The 21,169-nt window shown below is 31.2% G+C and overlaps 1 protein-coding gene across 4 annotated transcripts in view; it reads left to right on the top strand.

Annotated features, from left to right (window-relative positions):
* The window catches only part of LOC129803129 (monocarboxylate transporter 14), a 52,580-nt gene that overhangs the window by 9,722 nt on the left and 21,689 nt on the right, over positions 1 to 21,169 (top strand). For 2 of the 4 annotated variants that reach the window (XM_055849480.1, XM_055849482.1), the window contains exons 2-3: positions 19,814 to 19,938; positions 20,017 to 20,183. In XM_055849480.1, coding sequence (XP_055705455.1) covers positions 19,814 to 19,938; positions 20,017 to 20,183 — 292 coding nt within the window. Of the gene's footprint in view, positions 1 to 14,511; positions 14,974 to 19,813; positions 19,939 to 20,016; positions 20,184 to 21,169 lie in introns of those variants that run through there. The other 2 variants (XM_055849481.1, XM_055849483.1) reach the window with 2 other exon arrangements.

Genomic DNA, 21,169 nt, shown 5'->3' with positions numbered 1-21,169 from the left:
CACTACTAACGTGAATCAACACAGTATTCAATGAATATTCAATAATATCACTCAAAAAAAGCAAAGAAACATTGTTAGTACTTCACCACAGCTAAATAAGACTGAAGTAAACACGAAGTTCTGTCATATTTCTCGTAAGCAATTGCTCACACTGAATTTTCAACAAAGCAATTTCAACTTAAATCATATTCAAAATTTAACGTATTTCGTGCTAAAATCTTCCAAAAAGAACAAATATTTAGATAGAATTCATTATTCATCAAATATTGGAATAAAAATCCATAATTTTAATCAATTTATTTTTAGTGTCCAATTTTATCCCCAAAGTGTCCAAAAAAAGAAACTGGACAAAATTATGAGCCTTTCTCTTATAGCAAATTGCTGGAGACTTACAAAAAATATCCTAGATTCCTTCAACCTTCTACTTTGCAATTATGTGCAAACATAAGAAAAAAATAACTTTAGGTAGTCAGGAAAAATTATTTTGTTTTTATGGGACACCGGTGTTCCAATCATCCTTAAAGGATAAATGAACCTGAGCTATGGCAATATATTTTAATAGCTCGTTTTATGTCACACATTTCTCGAAAATTTAAGTCATATATGAAATGATCGAAGGCAGAGTATGTGCGAAGCCTGAAAGCCTTCCCCTTGGCATGTTGTTTAGAAAATCTAAAATTTGCGCAACTGGGTTAAACCCGTTAAATCTCTAATCTGAAGACCACTTTACCATCTTTTTCTTTGTTCTCTACAATATCGTGATATATAAGATTCCCTATTATGAATTTGATACACATTTGAATGTGTTTATATTCTGTTTTTGAATAATGAACTGATTTCAATGACTCATCGGACTCATCGCCACGCTCTTGTCGCGTTTTCAAAGCACTTTTTTACAAGAGAAAAATCACGCAGAACTTTTCCCACAGTCTTTAGTAGAATGCTATGTGTGAAAATTTATCAACAGGTTGCTCTTAAATAATTATGCTAATCCCCATTCAGTGAGGGTTGGAAAATTGCGGGTGTACAAGAAGTAGCTTACACTGCTACAAATGGTTGCGCACGTTGCGCATTTTTGGGGGGGTAGAATTTGCACATAGGATATAGTGAAGGTGTACTTTTTAATATGTATGCGTGTGAGAAAATAACCGCCCGCGTTGTTTTAACTCTTTTTTCTTCGTCGAAATGTTGAGAGAAGGAGAAACCATGGGTTGTGTGTGTATTAAATGCAAACATTCGATGTATAAATAAATGATTACTGACACAGAGACTGTCAGTGGAAAAGTTCTTTCGCTTCGGAGTACAACTCAATCGTGGTCGGACTAATTAATATTACAAAAAAGAATTTGCTTGACTGTAGAACAAAGTGCTCTTAAGTTGAAAATTATCTCATAGAACGGAGAGTTCAACAAACTGCAATTTTTTTCTTCAATTTGTTAATGTGAAAAATTCCTGCGGGAAAAACTGTGTTGAAAAATGTGGTTGAAGATATCTGAGAAAATCTCTTGAAGGTGTTGCAAGAGTTGTAAGATCGAGAAAATTCCTTTGTGTGACAGAGACACTGTGAAAAAAATCGAGGTATATTGAATTTACATAGAATTGTGAATGAAAGAAAAATAACATTAGGCAGTGCTGAAATTTTTTTTTGCAAAGTTGAAAAAATCACTTTTTTCTTAAATCTTGTTGGCAGCAAAAGTAAAATCTGGTGAAGAAATATCACACACTGTTAAAAATCGAGACGAAGTGGCTGATATAAAAAGTTTTACGTGTTTACTTTGATAGCAAAAGTGAAAAAAAAACAAAAATCTATCCCACCATTGAAATATTCCATAGACCAGGGAAAAAAAGTCTTTCATTTACAAACGCGACAGTGGAAAAAGGTGCTCCAAAACAGCTGTTTAGACTGTGTATTTGTGTTAAGAAAATTCAGTGTATCGTTATTGGCCATTGAGAAAGAGGTGCGAGCAATTTGTCTCTAAGTATATTTGCGATTTTTAGTGCCGAGTTGTATTGGTATGAATCGCACCAATTGACCTCGACCAAAATAATAGTTGAGAAAACGAGTGAGAAAGGCACATATTAAATATCACGAGTTTCAAACAAATCCCACCAGCTTTTTTTCCTCAACCATTTATATATAATATTGATTATTCAAGAAAGATAAACAATTGACTTTCAACTTCTCCGCAAATTTTCCATATTTTTCATTCAATTTGTTGCGGAATTATTTTTTTTAATGCAAAATCTAAGAAACGTGTGAAAAAAAACTAAAGGTGTGTGTTTGTAATAAAACTCTCTTATCAAAGGTGATTTTTATATAAACTGTGGATTTTTTCGTACCTCTTATCAATTTTTTTTTACCCTCTCAGATACTCATGGAAATCAATGGAGTTTTTTTTGCTAATTTTACAGAGAAAACTATAATTGGGATAAGAGCATATAAACGTAATATCCTCATGTCTTTTCACAACTATAAAATAAGTATATATGAAAAAGAATAAAGAAATACCAAAAGGCTTGGTGAAGAAATCACAGAGAAATTCGTTTAAATTTAGCCACATTACCATCTACAAACTTACAATGTGTGCTAAATGTAAATGAATATTATGTGGCTGTATTTGACATTTTTTCAGCCAACAATGTATATATAGAGATGCTTCTAGTCAAATACGCGTCTAAACGAAGAGGAAAATGAATCACAAAAGAGGGAGGAAATGCTTTCATTTTGATAAATTTCTCTGTGAACACTTTATCAATAGCCGCATGAATTATTCGTTCTTACACACGACGCACATGATAAATAATACACTTTGAAATTTCTCATTTTACAGTGTAGTCAGGGAAGGAAATGCCTCAAATACCACGCCGATTTGAGAAGTAGGGTTATGTGAAATATAACCTCGAAAGACAAATCTACACTTGAAAAAATTGGACGGTATTTTCTAAAATTTATTTATTTCGATTCTTAAAGACATTTAATACACAGTTTTTTGATAGAATATAATAGAATTTATCAACAGAATTTCACATTATAAAGCCGATTTGTAAATAATAAAACACTTACTAGACCCCCCGCTCTCGCTCTCATATTCAGATATGACCACCGATGTGTCATCCAAATTAATTTGTACTCAGGCGTGAAATTGTTTGAAATCCAACAATTTTTTATTTTACGATCCAAATTAGAAATAATTTCAAATTACTCCATATCACGCTGTATAAAAAGAATTGTTAAATAAAAAATAATATGTGACTACAGTAGAATCTCTCAAATCTGAATCTCTCAAATTCGAACGACGACGTTTGGATTTAAAACGTCAATTGTGGGGTTATGTTAAAAAATTCGTATTCTGGATGAATGAAATTTATATTTATGTGCTTCTTCCTGAACGTTTAAATACATTATGATCCTATAAAATGAAAAGGATGTTTGTTGCCACTAAAACTTGCGAAAAAGTACGGGAATTCGATTCAAAGTACAATTTAATCTCACATAAATTTCGTTAGTTTTGAAAAAATCGTTCGAATTTGGGAGGTGAGAAATGTCAAAAATACCCTCCGAGCGTTTGAATTTAGAAGATTCTACTGTATAATGTTTGTGAATTGCCACAGCAGACTTACAAAATGCTCGTGAATCATATATCCTACACCGAGAAAAAAAGAGGGTGCGATTAACCTTTTTCCTTATAACTTTAACATTTTTTAGATGTAAAAAATTATCAACATTTTTTAATGTTAATTTTACACTTTTTTAAGGGTAAAATTAACATGAAAAAGGGTAATTTTAACCCCCAATACACCTAAAAAGGGTAATATTTACACCGATTTTGGATCAATACTCTTGGGTAAAATTAACATTTCCGTAATGTTATTTTAACTTCTTCGGATTTCTCTCAGTGTATCAATAAATGTGTAAAAGTTTGTATTTTTTTTATAAATATTTTGTTTTGTAATTCAATTTTTTACTGAATATTAGCTAAGAATAATTCTTTACGATCTCAGTTTTTTTCTTTTGCAAACAATTTGTTCGTAAACATTTGTATAATAAAAAAAGGTTTTGTTGTGCAGACAAATGGATTTTGTTAAAATTTTGTCAAAAAGATGTTGTTTACCAATTTGACAAAACTTTGAACACATTATTATATGAAAAACATCCTTTTGACAAACTTTTAACAAGAATCTGTTGATGTCCTATTTAAGAAAATATTCCATATTCAGTTTAGAAAACATCCATCTGACAAACTTTTGTTGTTAATATGTCAAAACTTTTTTTCAGAGTAGAAAGTGTAATTATTTTGCCATTTGTTCGTAAAGTTTAGTCACATAAACAAAAATGTATGACCAGGGAAAATATATTATATAAATATTTATATTTATATTCGAACATTTACGAAAAGATGTTTGTAAAAGAATCAAAATGATCGTTAAGTAATCATTGTTATGAACATTGTTTGTGAAAAAGTTACAAACATTTACAAAATTTGTTAGTGGGAGTTCTCAGAGGCAATTCACTATTTACAAAATACTTTACAAAATATATATTTTCTGTACAATAAATGAGTCGAATAAGGCCAGTAACTTTGAAAATTCCATAGACTGACAAACTTTTAGGAACATTCTTTTCTTAAACGTATTGCGTGTGTCTATACCATTCTTTCTCAGTCAAATCTAAATTGAATTTATTGAGACGCTTACAAGGAGAAGAAAGGGATGGAAATTTTGATTTATTAAAATTTTCCTGATCCAAATAAATTAATGCATAAAAATCAATTTTAATAAATAAAAAATCGATATTGTGCAGTAAAAGTGCCCTAATTTTTTTTTGATTCGTTTACTTTGCTTGTCAATTTTCTTATAAAAAGTGATTTTTAACATTCATAAAAATCATCCATTTCTTAATATAGTCTCCGTCTATCTTACATAATTCTCACGTGTGCTACTGCCGAAAGGCAAAATTAAACACCACGCAAATTTGGCGTGTGTCTGTGAATTTCCCAACAAACACAATATACAGAGAGATCGTATTTAATTTTGGGGATTTATTAGCGATTATTTTTTTTTTTACTTTACTTTTACTCTCCTGCCAAATATTTGCTGTCTGATTGACGTAGGATTCTTTTGGATACGAGAGGAACGAGAAGTTTTTGAGATGATTTTTTGAGGATTGTTTGATATTTTGGCCTTGATCGGGTCATTCAATGTTCATATTATGCTGTACCTGTTTCGAAATAATCTTCTTGTTGTCCAATGATATTAGCGTTGCTAATTCAGTCTGGGGGATTGGAGTGATTCTTTCTTTGAAAACTAAAGCTATTTGCTGAGATTTTGTACATTTTCAGGGATAATAACATTAGACAAAATTGTTTTCTTACACTTCCAGAACGCTTGAAGTTTCTTGTCTTTATAAAAAATTATTGAGAACTAGAATAGTTTCACAAGAATCCGAGAACTAGGCAAAATTATCTTTGTATTTCTTTTGTATTTACATTTCTTTGACTAAAAATTAGCCCAAAATTTCGAACAAATTTATTAAATTAATAATTTATTTAAATTAATAATCATGTTAAATATTATTAATTCTGTGATATTTTTAAATAGATTTTAAATAAAGCGCAAAATTCATAACGCTCCTCTGGGATTATTAATTATAATTATTTATTAACACTTTTTGCTAAATCAGGCTTGTCAATTGAAAGACCCTTTCGTCTCCAAACGAATATTATTTTGACATTTGTATTGAAAAATCATAAGAAGGAATAGGGTAAGTGTACCAAATTCCGGCCAGCTTGCAATTCCGGCCACATTTTTTGTTGCTCAAATTTCCATGAATTTTTAGTTTCTGCATACTCTACAATAAAAAAAATAACAAAAAATATCGCTTCGACGAGCAAGATGATCTGATAAAGACAGTGGAAGAATTCCGGAAGGGCAAGGAACTATGAGAATGAAGTTGGCCGGAATAGGCCACAAATGCTGTGTTTACATTTTCATTAATTTTAAATGTATTAAGAATGATTTTAGAGAAATGAAGACTATAAACTACAAGATACCAGGAAACAGTTCTTAGAAAGAAGTAACAAAAAAATTCAATTTGTATTAAAAATATTGCATTTCAAACTTGAGACTTTGGCGCTTGCATGCAACTATGCCGAAATTTGGCACACTTACCCTATGTAATTTGTCATTAAAATGCACAAAATAAATTTCTGAACAATCTTTTTTTTCTAAAATAGAAGCTATTTTTCAGATACGCAAAAAGTACATATTTAAGGAAAGGAGATAATTCTGAGTAAAAGACAAAGAGCCTCTCCTGGTAGTGTTTACTCACATGAGATAGTGGCGGGGTACCGATGACCCAAAACCAATAAAAATATATGAAAAATTGAAGAACAGACAAAGATCGGATCGTAATTTTACCAAAAACTTTAGGTTTTCGTATTTATTATAATTATTAAACATTATGTCTTATTTACCAATATGACTCTTACGTCCCTTGTTCGTCTCGTCTCGATCCTATAAAATGGCTATCACATAAACTTTATACGCATAAAATAAAATTCGCACATAAATTTTATTTTTAAAAAGAATTTGTTAAAGTTTATCTCAAGGAAGCCGTAAGGGCCGTAAAGCGATCTTCAGAATGACGGCTTAGCCCAGTCCCCCGAAGTTCTTAAAATCGTACATAGTGGGCACTTTTACTTTGTTTTCAAAATTCAGAATCATATATCTTTCATATTGAAACCGAAATCAAAGTTTTTCAAGAAATCTTGACTAATAAGACATTAGAGAAGTAAGGCCATATAGGGGAAAGTGCCTATTTTTTGCAACGTCCCAAGCTTCATAATGACTAAATTTTTCCTATGTCTCTGAATTAATCTGACTCTGCAATATATTTTAAAAAAGGACACTTTCCCCTAGATTTGAAAATATGGGTGCGATTAGTCACATTTAATGAAAAACATAGGAAAAATGGGAAAAATTTAGTCATTATGAAGATTGGGACCTTGCAAAACATGGGCACTTTCCCCTACGTCTATAGGTCTTTATAGGTCTGAAATCCGTATAAGATATGGTGGAATCTATAGGTAGATATAATATTTTGGGATATTTATTTCGTGATACGGATTTTCTGCAGATTTTCCAAATTCAATTGAACAGTAATAGGGGAAAGTACTCTCCCTTCGAACGTTCATGCCTTCGAATAATGTGATTTTTTTTTGTTTTTCGTAAGAGATTTACACTAAATTATCACGGAATTATCAACAATTGATGATAAGCCAATTAATATTTAATAGATTTGTGTAAGTTTCTTAGGAAAACTAAAAGAAAATTCACATTATTCGAAGGGAGAGCACTTTCCCCTAGTGAGTAAAACCAAACTTTAATGTTTCGCATTATTTATTAAATGCGCTATCCCCTAGGATTTTGATAAAGACGAAAACAAAGTTTTTCTTTGAAAAAAAGATTGTATAGAACAGGATTATAGAGAAGCTTTTTCGCAGAATCACTAAGTGCTAATCAAAAATAATACAAATCCAAAAGACTCACATCCCCAGACAATTAATTCTGACTGAAAATCTATAGCGTTTTATAAGAAAATGCTCAAGGCAATATGAAAAGTTAATGTAGCAGATTTATCATAGAAAGATTGTTGTGTAAACATGTTAAAAAAGTTAAGTTGTTGACATTTTCAATTTCAATAGGGCATCATTGAATGGGATGAAAAGAGGACATTCGATGAAAATGAAGAATATCGGGCATTAGAATGGGTTTATTTTGATAAAGGATTATATACAAAATGAATTCAAACTGATGTCCTATGGATGCAAATGAATAATTCCTTCAAGAAAAGAGGATTTATCAGTATTGGATTCACTCTACCATAATTGTATTATTTCTAAGAAAAATGAGAGACAGACATAAAATTAAATATATGCTAAAATTAAAGTTATAAAAAAGCACAGGCTTTACTTACATTGATTTGCATAATACCAGATTTGGCGGTCATACATGGCAAAATTTTGCCAACGACCTAGGGAATAGGGGTGGGGGATAAAAAAAAACAGATTTGGGAAAGAGAAATAAAATTCCGAATCAATTAAATTTATTATGAAGCAACAAGTGAAAGTAGTACATCAGAGAGCACGAATATTTTGAAATAATCAGTGATTTTTTGTCTTATAAACTTTTAGGTCATTACTTTTCTAGATTTATTTCTATGAATAAAGTACTCTCTTGTAGAATTTAGAACAAAAATCAAATTAATTTCCATGAGTTTCTGAGCAATTAAATCATGAATGAATAGAATTTTTAATGAAGTGCAAGCCAAATATTCTGTGGAGTTAAAACAAAGGAACAATAAGGAAATTAGAGGAAAATATTCTGTGAAAATTATTCAAATTGGTTGAATATCATTTGGAAAAGATCCACATGAGATGTCTTCGTTAAATTTACAAAGAGTTTCCAGTGGAAAATCTATTAACAAGCGTGTACGAAAAATAAGCCGGGTGAGTATTTTCAATATGCTTAAATTTAAATTGTTTGTCTCATCAATTGGTGGCATTACATAGCTGATTGAAGGCTATTCACGTGAATGTGTGTTGAAAATTACATTTTATTGTGGGTGAGAGATTATTTTTTGAGTGTTTCATAAATAATTCTCTTTTCGAGTGGCTTTTTGGGATGGGGGAGGGGGGGGCGCCTGGTAACTGATATTTTGGGCAAGATTTGCACGTCAAATAATTCGTTATCAGTGTGACAGAAATTATGAGGTTAAACTTGTGCTCTTTAAATAAAAGATTACACAGGTGTTTTAAGTAATTTAATTATACTTTGTTCTTGAACTTTCTGATTTAATAGAGAAAACATTGTTATGCAACAATACAAATTTAACAAAAGTTTTTTTTTGTTAGTTTTTCAAAATAAAACTTTCAATGGATTAGTTGTAATACTTTTCAGAGTTAAAGATATGGAGCAAAGAGTGGACTTTCTATTGTTATAATTTATTGATACTTGAGTATTATTTGAATGTTTCTTCTTAATAAGTATTCCTTTTGTCCCATAAAGGACACTTCTGGGATGCAAATCCGATTTCAGAATAGCTTTAGAGGAAATATCTCACTTTGAGGTGTTTCCTTTTGCCATACACAGGTACAATGATTTTAGGCTGGGGGGGTGGTGCTCCCAGGGAATTGCTTTCATGATCTTTCTAGTCGAATTTGTTTGAATTCTGGAATGCAACTGGTCCTTCTTTTCTTAGGGACTCTACTATACAATCCGATTTATCTCTCTTGAACTATAATAAATATGATTGGTTTGAGTGTCAATTTCTTAGAAAGCATCGAACTGAGAATATTTTCAAAGTATCAGTACGTGTGTCCCATATTATTAGATCACTAAAAGCGATACTTTAAAGAAGAACTATTTTCATCCAAGTATTTTGAGAAAAAGCACTTTTTTGAATAATTTTTAAGTTCTGAATAAATCTTTGATTTTTGCAAATGTGCAGCGAATAATTTAACAGATTTAGGATGAATTTGATCTTACGGTCTTTATTCTCAAGATTTTTTTAAAAAGTAAATGTAGGATTATAAATTTTGAAGATAATATTTGTAAAGAAATTGCATTCTATACGCATCTATTAACTTTCCAAATAATTCTCTCTCATTTTCTGTATAGCATTTTGTATTGCGGAAATCACAACGTGTCAAAAAGTAAAAACATTGACCCTAAAAACGTCTATAAAAATTTCCATATAAGGTATCATAGTTTAATTTAGAAATGACTCCAATCCAAATGGGACTTTGCACAAATTTTTCCTTAATATAACACGGTACTAAATGTTTATTTATTATTATAATCTAATATCACAATCTATTATTTGATTCATAGCGTTCCAAATAAATCAAAAATCCATTCATATTAATTATGTTTTAATACAAAAAATTCCCATTTGGAGGAAGTTCTGAATCAGATTATTTTACCCTATATAGCTGTGTTGAGTTTCCTGTGCTGAATTTCTGTAATAATTTTCCAAAAAAAATTCAAGGGGCTCAGGGATTAATGATATTGCCGTGACTGAAAAAACCGTACTAATTCGTAATTAATTATTTCGAAAAATTACTTATGTGAAAGATATATCAATCTAAATGCAAATATTTCGGCGCCAATTATTTTTTTTAAGATATGCTATAGGGAAAACTGGGGCACCACCAAACACGGGGTAGCACCAAACACTAATTTTTATTTCTTAACTACTTGGACTATCTCAACCATTTCTTCAGTAGACAAGCATCCCTATAGCGCCTATAAATTCCTATAGGTCTTGTCATTTGAAGGCCTTTAAAAGGAGAAATTTTCACTTGAAATTGCTTGTGTTTAGGAAATCACCTAATGAAAGCGCTTTAAAAAAAACTGGTTTAAGGATTTTTTATATTGTATATATTAACGGGGCAAATTTCACGATCAGACTTCTGTAAAAAGAATCGTAGATTTCAACATCCTTTAGTTTGTGATCATCCACAAGTATCGAATTTTTATCGATCCTAAACAGTTCAATATAATTGTTTTTGCTAGAGCGTCCATATTTTTCTTTAGGTAATTAAAGTATGAAACATGAGAAAGAGTTAGGGGGTAACGTGGGTTAAAAGCACTAAAAACAGCTGCTCTCTATTTTTTTTCAACATTATAAAAAAAATTATTTGCTTCAAACTCTTAGACATATAAAAGTACACATTTAAACTATACTTTCTGAAATTTTCAATATTTTTTTTAAATTCACTTTCTGGGACTTGATTTTTGGAGATCTGTTTGAAAAAACTCACTTTTTGGTAGGATAAATGGCCTAATTCAAAACCATTTCCAGACGCTTTAACTTTGACAGAAGATTCAACACATTAAGTTCATATTTTTTTCTGAACAGAATTACATAAATTTACTCCTTGACTCTTATAGAATGTTATTGTTTAGTGAAAATTCTTTAGATATAATTTGAAAACTTCTTAAATACAAGAAAAATACGCGAGCGTAAAATACTTCTATTAGAAACAAATTAATCTAAATGGAGACAATGGAAATTTTCTAATTGGAGACAAACAGCGTAAGTGAGACCGCAACGAAAAGCTTCCAAAACATTGTTGAGTTGCTCTTGTCTCCTTTCCCATCTAAAACAATAAGAAAATTTCTGCAAAAAAATCATATTTCCAGGGTTTCCTATTGAAGCATTTGCAGACACTTCAGAAAAACCCACTGAAAAAAAATATTACCAGTGCTGACATAAATTTTGCCGGCACTGGTAATATGAATAACGCTTTTAGTCCTTGTACAACGTACTAGTGTTTTGGTAAAAATTATACTGACAAAGCATAAAGTTGTACCTGAACGGGAAAATATTATTAGTCCTCTTTTGTCTTCCTTAGTAAAATATTTTACTGTAATTATGTAATATTTTGCCAATCCCGATAATCCTAACCAATCATATTTATATAATAAAACGCAATATATAATTTAAAATAAAACTATTTATTTAAGTAAAAACTTAAAAAGTCGTTGAATCCTCCGATAGTCGTAAAATTTTCCATTCTCTTTACGAGCCGTCAGTCAAAGTTTCTTGACAGCAAGCTCCTCCGGATCCGGATGCAATTCAGTATCTTTTACACTCACGCTCATGAATATCACTGCAGTTGCCGGCATCAAAAGGCTTTTTCAGAGATATTACCGTTGAATCGTTTATCTGCAAAGAGAAGAAATATGAAGAAATAGAAATTTTGTTTTTCTGTCACAAAGGAGAGCAAAATGTTAGGTTATAAAAGAAATTTCTAGAAAAGAAGGTTTATTTTGATTATTTTGTCACTGAGCCCACTTCCTGGTATAGCAAAGAAACAACTACTTACCCTTCCACTCAAGGAAAACTTAGGAAAGACAAATTTTCCAATGAACATGTCACAAAATCACATTTTTCACTCTTCACTGCACTTAGTAAAAATGAGAACTGACGCTTCTGAGCAACGCAGTCTGTTACATCTTGTGCAGGGCGTATGAAAGAGACAATTAGACAACAAAAGAAAGTGACAACTGTAGATTCATACTGCATTCAGTAAACTATATTACTGGTGCTGGAAATATATTACCAGTGAAAACATTTGAGTGTTTTTTGGTATCTTATTTTACCAAAGCAGAGAAAAAAACTTTTACGGCGTTGGTACAATTTTTATACTGGAGCAAATTTTCAAGATTTTGTCTCCTTCAGTTAAACATTAGCAACTTTTAGTCTTTTGCATGTCTGATAGGGGTATATGTTCCACTAATGTATGGGGATTTTCAACTGGTATAACAACATTGCCAGAATGGGTGCCCATATTTTTTTCAGTGCCCTTTTTGTTCACGAAATAGGTAATTATTTCATTTGAAAACTTCACGTACCATTAACAATAAAGATTACATTATCATTTTTGCACAAATCATACGCGGAAAAAAAGTTTCATTTGCTGGCTAAAAGTACCCCGGTCTCCCCTAATAATTTAGTATTGTATTTATTGTGAAAACAATGATGTTTCCATTTGGAGTAGCGAAAAATTTCCATTTGGAGCAGGTTTTGAATAAGCTTAATTTACCCTAGACAAAAATTCTCGGAGTTGGTTCATGTGAAATCCAAAAGCCAAATATTTCCTGTTAGCAAATGAGTTAATATCGTACTTGAACGCTACATTTATGATTCCCAAAAATCATTTTATGAGATAAATCTAAGGTAGGGTAAGTGTGCCAAATTTCGGCATAGTTGCATGCAAGCGCCAAATTCTCAAATTTGAAATGTAATATCTTTAAAAGAAATTGATTTTTTTTAATTCCTTCTCCTTAAGGAGTGTTGCTTAGAACCTTGTAGACAGTTTATCGTCTTTATTTACTCTAAAATCATTCTTAATACATTTTAAAATGAATAAAAATGTAGACATAGCTTTAGTGCCCTATTTCGGCCACCTTCATTCTCATAGTTCCTTGCCCTTCAGGAATTTTTTCAATGCCTTTTTCACGTCATCTCGTTTGTCGAAGCTACATTTTTTGTTATTCTTTTGCATTGTATAATCTCTAGAGTATGTAAAAACTAAAAATTCATGAAAATTCGAGGAACAAAAAAGGTGGCCGAAATTGCAAGCTGGCCGGAATTTGGCACATTTACCCTATATGCGAGATGCCTATTACAATCTTGGCCATAACTATGGCACTATCCTAGAAAACACAGAAAAAAATATTTTGTAAAATTGTTTATAAATACTATTGAATTTCTACTAGGGACTTACACAATGCTCGTCAATTGAATAACACAAAAACAAAGTTCGTAAAAGTTCGTAGTTCGTATTTTGTTTCAGACATTATTCGTATTATGAGCTCTGAACGAGCATTTTTTTATTCTTTTACAAACCTATGTTCGTACGTTTTTGTTTGCCTGACAAAAGTTTACGAACAAATGACAAAATTTCACGAATATTTTTGTGTGTTTACGAACATATGTTTGTAAAAGAACAAAAAGTGCTCGTTAAGTGATTATGTTACAAACAATGTTTGTGAAAATTATAAACATTTACAAATTTTTTGGTATGTTATACGATTTACGAGCATTTCCTAAGTCCCCAATAGGGATTCACAAAAACATTCATGAACAATTTAATGGAAAATTTTTCCTGTGAAACTCGCTTACGACAATAACCGGATTTTTTTAAAATAAAATGTTACATTTGTTAACCAAGAAAAAGCCTTGCTTTTTTGAGAGACCACAAATATTCTTGTAGAATTTTAATATGGTTATAACTTGAATCATACATTTCATAAACTCTCAAGACTATTATCAAACTCTATGTTATGGACTCTAGAGATGAGTGGGATTTTCAGAAAAATATGTGTCATCAGTTAAGGCATCAATTGGTGATAGATTAGAAATTTTCTCATTCCCTTTTTGGCCTCTACACATTGGGAGCAATTTTTGTCAAAAATCGCATTTTTGAAGGAAATTCCCTGCAGCGTTGTAGGGGGAAACGTCAAATTTCTGTCAAAAACGCAATTTTTGACGAAAAATTTTCCCAATGTGTAGACGCCTTTTGAGGCAAATTTGTAGACTTCTTATCAAAGGAATTATGTGGTTTCTCTCTCACAGAAAGACCAAGAGAGTATCTTCAAGTGCATTTGGCAAACAGTTTAATTTTATGATAAGCTTATTAAACGAATTGATAGTTTGGTTTTAAACTCATGGGGAACATATTGTTGTGGTTATTTTTTTTTGCTTTATTCAATATAAATATTTTTCTCTAATTTTATTTCATTCACAAATTGACAAATACTTTTGGCAAATATTCACTCTTTTGGGTATTTCAGTATGAGAATATTAGTTTTCATTGGTCTGTGTATCTCTCGTCAATAATAAATCCATATGTACACAAATGGGAAATTGAAGAGAGGAGAGAATATAAGCGTCAAGATACTCGTAACATTACAATTGTATTAGAATTTTCAACTTCATTCGGTATCAATATTCTGTGACGAGACCAACAATATCAGTCGTCTCCGGGCATCTCTTGTGTTGTGAGTGATTGCGAAGGCGGGTTCTTCTCAACAGCAACTTCCTTACAATTTGCATCCTATTGACAAATTTGAAAAATACAAAAATATTTCTTAGCATTTCAGGAAGGAAAATTTTCCTTCTAAAACGTGATTCAATTTACATGCAATTTTTGCTCTTTTTTTCCCAAAGTATTGAAAGGGAAAATGTAAATGTGAAAAAATTTTTCATCTTCATCGGATAAGAGTCAACTGATAGTGGATTGGAATTTTCTGTGTCAAGTGCAACAAGTTGTTCAAGTTACGAGTAACAGAAGTACAAGAAATAGAAAAAGTAAAATAGTTATTCTTCTGCAAGTGAAGTTGAACGGAAAAGTGAAGTAAAAAAAAGTTCAAGATAATATGGCTGATAATTGTAAAAACGGGGTAATATTTTAAAATTTTATATTTGTAAAAAAAAAATATGTATTCGCAAATAGTTTTGATGATACATGCGGGATTTCCTAAGACATTCTCTAACGAAAAATTCCATTTTGAATATAAACTAGCTCTATAGTGTTGTGAATGATTTAGCTGTTGAAAAGATGTTTCTTAAATATGATGATCACTCCGAGTCTCCTCACTCTCATTTATCAATTGTTGTTAATTCAATCGCGTCAGAAGTGTCTCTATAGTAGCTCGTGCGACTTATTTAAGTGGACTCTTGTGCAATTGCTTTTAGTTCTTCTGCATTTTATTCGATTCTTTAGTCAATTGAGAAAAATTGGTGAATGATTCTATAGCGCTTTTCACTTCATTCTCTGGAGGTTAATTAAATCGATATAATGAGAATTTCTCAGCAATGATGAGCTTATTGGATTATCACACATGACAAGGCATTAATTTCTTGAGAATGAAACGTTTTCAATTAATTGAATTTAAAGGAAAGAGATACTCAGTATATCTAAAAGGATGATGAGATATTTGAGACACTTCAATTTCGATTTTATTGAAAAGTATAAATGTATTACACGAGAAGATCTCAACAGAGTTGGTTTTCTTTGTTATATGGAATATTTAAAAACATTCAGTTGTAAGTTATCAATATCTTTTGTTTAAAATTACATTATTCCAATAGGAGATATATCTGAAATATTTTACTCTCTCATGTTTAGAAAGATGAATATGTGAACTATGTTAAATTTCGTACTGCTTGCAATATCGGACACTTGTTGTGTTTCTCAATAGTTCAAGTATCTTTTAGTGTTTTTATGTTCTAGCGTAAAAAAAACCTTGAAAAAGTTCCGGAAGGGCAAGAAATTTTGATAAGCTTTGTGTCCGATAATGCATACAAAGCAATGCTTATGCTTTTATTTTTTTTAAATGTGTTAAGAATTATTATATACAAAGCAAATGGGACAAGCTAATTATTGAAAGGGTTGCATACAACACTCCTGCAAAGGAAGTATTAAAAATAATTAATTTAAAACTCAAACAGAATATTTAAACTCCGGAACATTGATGCTTATTATATTTGCAATCTGTCCGATATTTGACACTTTTCTCCTATATATTGTAAATACGAAAATATTGAGTTGGGAAGAATTTTTAATATGCCATTTTCTTGGTAACTTCATAGAACTTTATAAAACACTTGGTCTCTATCAACAAAAATAAAACCTACAGAAAGTGCTTAGGTCTTCGTTTTTATTGAAAATATTACTATTTGAAAAGTTTCGTAAGCTTCGAAATAAATAGTAATTTTATAGTGCAAGGCCGGGGGGAGACTGTATAAAGGGACATCACCTCGCAACTCTGATAATTTTGTAGTTGATTTTTTGGTAAGATGCAGCTAGAATATCTGCATCTTACCAAAATCAGAAAAAATATCAGAATTCTATGAGATTATGAACTGTTGTGTAAGGGCCCAAATAGACTCAGGTTAATCTTCGAGAATATTTACACAATAAAATTTGGTACTTAAGATTTACCCCGAATTGTCATACATTGAGGGCTTATTTAGTATCATCGATTACATAGGTCCTTTGCATAAGTGCCCTTTACTGCCTAATTTTACAGGCTAAATATTCTCGAAGATCAGTTTGAGTCTCTTTGAGCTCAAATAGTCTGCAAAGACTTAAGGTTTAGCAGAGAAACGACTTAGCGTGTTTATAAATGACATGACATGTTACTTCTGTATTTTGCATAAAAATATGTCAAAAATGCTTAGTTTTACACGCTATGGTAAAGTTGCAAATTAACAGTTTTTCAGAAAATTACGTGGATATTGCGTTTTTGGTAACTTGAATACGTCAATTATAAAATAGAAAAAATACACATATTTTTATCAAAAGCCTGTTGAAGCTCTAAAAAAGCAATTGAGCAGTGAAATAATTGAATTTGATCAGCAAATAATTTAATTTGGTCAGTAAATTAAATTTGTCAAGATGTCTCAACACACCTTTTAGATCAGGAAAATTTCATGAAATCAACATTGACATCCCTTTTGTTCCTAAATTTGTATATGTCTAACCCACTGTTTCGTGTCCAAAATTAAATTGAATTGAAGAAGAAGAGTACGAAAGAATGAATTTTGATTTCATGAGATTTTCTTGATCTAATAGAAGGTGTGTCTAATCCATAAAAAATACAGTATAACATTCAATTTTGGTCAGTAAAAAGACCTAAATCTTTATGGTTTCTGCACAGCTTTTTTATCAGGAAAATTTCGTGAAGTTGAAATTCGAATACCTTTCTTTCTCAAACGCTTTGCAACAATTTCAATTTAGCCCAATTAAATTTTTGAGTGCGAAAGAATGAGATGAACATAATGGAAGCCGTGTGAGTAAAAAAGGGATGTGAATTTTTATTACACGAAATTTTCCTGATCTAAAAGGTGTGTCAGAGCCATTACAAAAATATTTCCAATTTACATTTAAGATGGTTATGCCCAAGGCACAATAACTTTTGTTTAGTAAACATGTTTTTGACATTTGAATGAGAATGAGTGAGATCTAGATCTAGTCATCTCGCTCATTCTCATGGGAAATTCTGAAAACATATTTATAAACAAAAGTTATTGTGCGCTGATCATTACTCATAAAATGAAGATCTATTTATTTTTCTCTGTAAAAATTTACTTGAAAATTTTATTATGGCTCCGGAACACCTTTTAGATCAGGAAAATTTCATGAAATTATAATTGACATTCCTTCTGAAACGTTCTGTATATGTCTATCTCACTCTTTTGCACTCTTTTTCTTCTTCTTTCAAATATCACAACAAATTCAATTTAGCTCGATCGAATTTGGAGTGCAAAAGAATAAGATAGATATATGCAAAGCGTGTAGGGAAAACAGATATTCCATTTGCGACTTCATGAAATTATTCTGATCTAAAGGTGTGCCGGAACCATTAAGTTCAAAATTGAGTAGGGGAGACTGGGGCAAAAAGTCACAAAACGGATATTTTATTTTCCTACAAGCTGCCCTAGCGCCCCAGAAATTTCTAATTAGTGCAGTCTTATAGGAAATTTACTGCTCTACAACTTTGTGAAAGTCATTTTCCTCTATTATGTAAGGAAATACATTTATCGAGCTGTTTTGTAAAAGGTAATTTTGTGATCATTCTCAAAAATGCTGGGGCAAATAGTACGAGGCATGGGATATTATCATATTTTGATTCGCTTTATTACGTGCTTTCGTAAGCGGCGAGACATGGAAATGATGTTTCTCCTCGCCGCGAGACATCAGAAATTGCTTCGGTCTTTGTTACTTTTTGCTCCCTACCTTTTGTTACTTTTTACCCCAAGTGGTCATTTTTAATAAAAGGATTTCTGGAGAAAAGAATCTTTGTAAAATTCTAAAATAGATAGTGATTTCGTATTCAAAGAGTCCAATCCAAATAATTTAGGAAATATTTACCAGTGCATCAATTTTGGAAAATAAGTAGGTCAAAATTGATATCTGCTGTAAGGAAAATATTTTAAAAATAGGGCTAAAAATTTCAAAATTTTTTTTATTTTCTGAAATCCTTGTTCGAATTCTAAGAAACTTAGGACTTCGAAGAAGGTTTATGGAGGTCATCTATGGAAAAAATTTTAAGCCGCTATCTCTTTTATCTTGGAAGATATTGAATTTTCAAATTTTCAATTTGTGACTTTTTGCCCCAATCTCTCCTACTGATCAAATTTGACTTTTTACTGCTAATTTGTACAGTGTTTATTAAAATAAATGAATATAAATAAATTTGTGCCAGCCACAATTAATTTCTTGTCAACAAAATTAATTTATTCTTTCTGAACAATACCAGCTTTTCTTCCTTGAATTATTTGAAGTTTAAGAATTTCAAGTCTTCATAAGTAAAATTTTTAAATGCCTTTTATGAGAGCAAGGTTGTGAAATGGAATTATTTTATTGCATTCGAATTTAATACTTATATTAATCCTTCGAAGAAATTATTCCTAGGGACTAATATTTTGAAGTGATAATAACCTAGAGATTCTTGTGAAATTTACTATTGTATCAAAGTTCTCTCGTTAGTCTTATATGAAGTACCAATTAGCCAAATGGCAATAAACTTTGGTCTACTTGAAAGTTAGAATATTGTATTTGGGATAAACATATATATACAGATTTGAGAGGGCAATTTGCATCATATTGAAATTTTAGAGCGTGCCACTGATTGCAATATCAAGTTACACGGTTACTATACCAGTGTGAGCAGAAGCATAAAGATAATTGTTGCAGCTATTTCCATAATTTATCACGCACTAATTTTCCATGGAAGTTCTTCTTTGGGTGAAACATTTTTATGCGAAAAATGAGGAAAAGTTAGTGTTCTTGAATTGCTTTTTCAACTGATAAGATATTTTATCAGGGTTTGTTGTTGCAAGTATAGTATTCTTTCAACGAACCAATCTTGTTTCAATTGTATCTTATAAAGCTTAAAGGCCAAGTGGGTGTCTCCTTTAGGCTTTTGAATAACAAAAAAAAAGTATGATTCCGCGTGTGTCTTTCTTAGGTGTTCTCGTGAGGCTTTTGTTGCTACGCTAATGATTGATGATCAATAAAAATAACAGTATGGGAAAACATGGAAATGATTCTTCCAGTTGACCGGACTGTTTTTTTTTTACATCACACAGAATTTCGAAGTTTTTAGCTATTTGTGGGATTAATTTGATCTTGTTAGTGACTTTGGGGTTTTTGCGCAAAAATTAGACATAAGCAAAGATACTCAAAGTGGATTTTGTTTGAGACTTGCCAATTTCATTTATCTCTCTGTATAGACGGACAGTGAGGTGGCGTGTGAGGAAGCAGCTCGGCTGACAGCGGAATTGCAAGAGGAAGCAGCATCACCTGAAGATGAGGAATCCTGCGAATATCATGACCTTCCTCCACCGCCTGACGGAGGGTGAGTTTTTCTTCGATTCAATTCAATTTTCTTCATCATCTCACGTTTTAATAATTTTCTTTTGGATGGCACTGAAAGGTATGGCTGGGTCATCGTTTTCGCTTCCTTCATGTGCAACATGATTGTAGATGGTATTGCTTACACCTTTGGCGTCTTTCTCGGTGAATTTGTGACGTACTTCAACGAGGGAAAGGGAAAAGTGGCATGGGTTGGAAGTTTACTCAGTGGAGTCTATCTCAGTGCTGGTATGTTATTTCCCATCTTCCAATTAAGACTTTTTTTTATTGATTTAGCAAATATCCAACTCAACTGTCATGATTTAACTCATTCAGAGATAGAGCGGAGAGATAAAAAGGAATATGAGAAAGAAAAAAAACTATTTGAAATTATCAATCAAGATCTATTAAAATACTATAAATTGTTATATTTTTGTCGCGTACTATTTTATTTTACTACCAAGCATATCGCATTACTAACACAATGTGAACAACATCAACAAGACTAAATGAATTCAATTTACATTAAATAATTGCTCTAATTGAAGCACATGAGCAATTAAATATATAGTAATTATGAGATGGCAGTTAACAAATTGGAGTTATTAATTATTCGTTAGATAGAGTATTAATGCAGGTTTTTTGCAGAATATGCACTGGAACTTTTGTTTTCTGCATTTCAGTTCTCCAGCCTCCTTCACTTTTTCAAAATTAGAAAAATGATGATTATATCCAATTTATCTAAATTACAATGCGAAAAGAATGAAGTGATTTCTTTTTAGCTTATTTTTGCTATTTTTTTAGCAGTCATGTTAAACTGAAATTAAAATATAACAGATCAACTTTGGCGGCGGACAATAACCAGGAACCAAATACAATTGAGCACTAAGCAAATTGAAGCAGAATATTTAGCATATTTTAACTAAATTATAAACAACTATTTGCCTTTCTTCATTGACTAAAATTTTCAATGAAAATCACTAATTTGAGGGTTGGATCCAATAGCGCAGCGAAGGAGCGCTACAGAAAGGTCATTGCCCCCCTTATACGATAGGGGAGACTGGGGCAAAAAGTCACAAAACGGATATTTTTTTTTTACAAGCTACCCGAGCACCTCCGAAATTTTTAATGGCATTCTATAAATGAGCAGTAAAAAGTTAAAATTGAGCAGTAATAAAAAAATTTAAAACAGTGATATTATCGTCGAAATTTTGGCAAAGGGAAAATAAAAGACT

This window comes from Phlebotomus papatasi, chromosome 2 (genome assembly GCF_024763615.1).
Source record: "Phlebotomus papatasi isolate M1 chromosome 2, Ppap_2.1, whole genome shotgun sequence".
Classification (NCBI taxonomy): Eukaryota; Metazoa; Arthropoda; class Insecta; order Diptera; family Psychodidae; genus Phlebotomus; species Phlebotomus papatasi.
The sequence above is the reverse complement of the archived record's forward strand: the minus strand, read 5'-3'. Positions and strand labels throughout refer to the sequence as shown.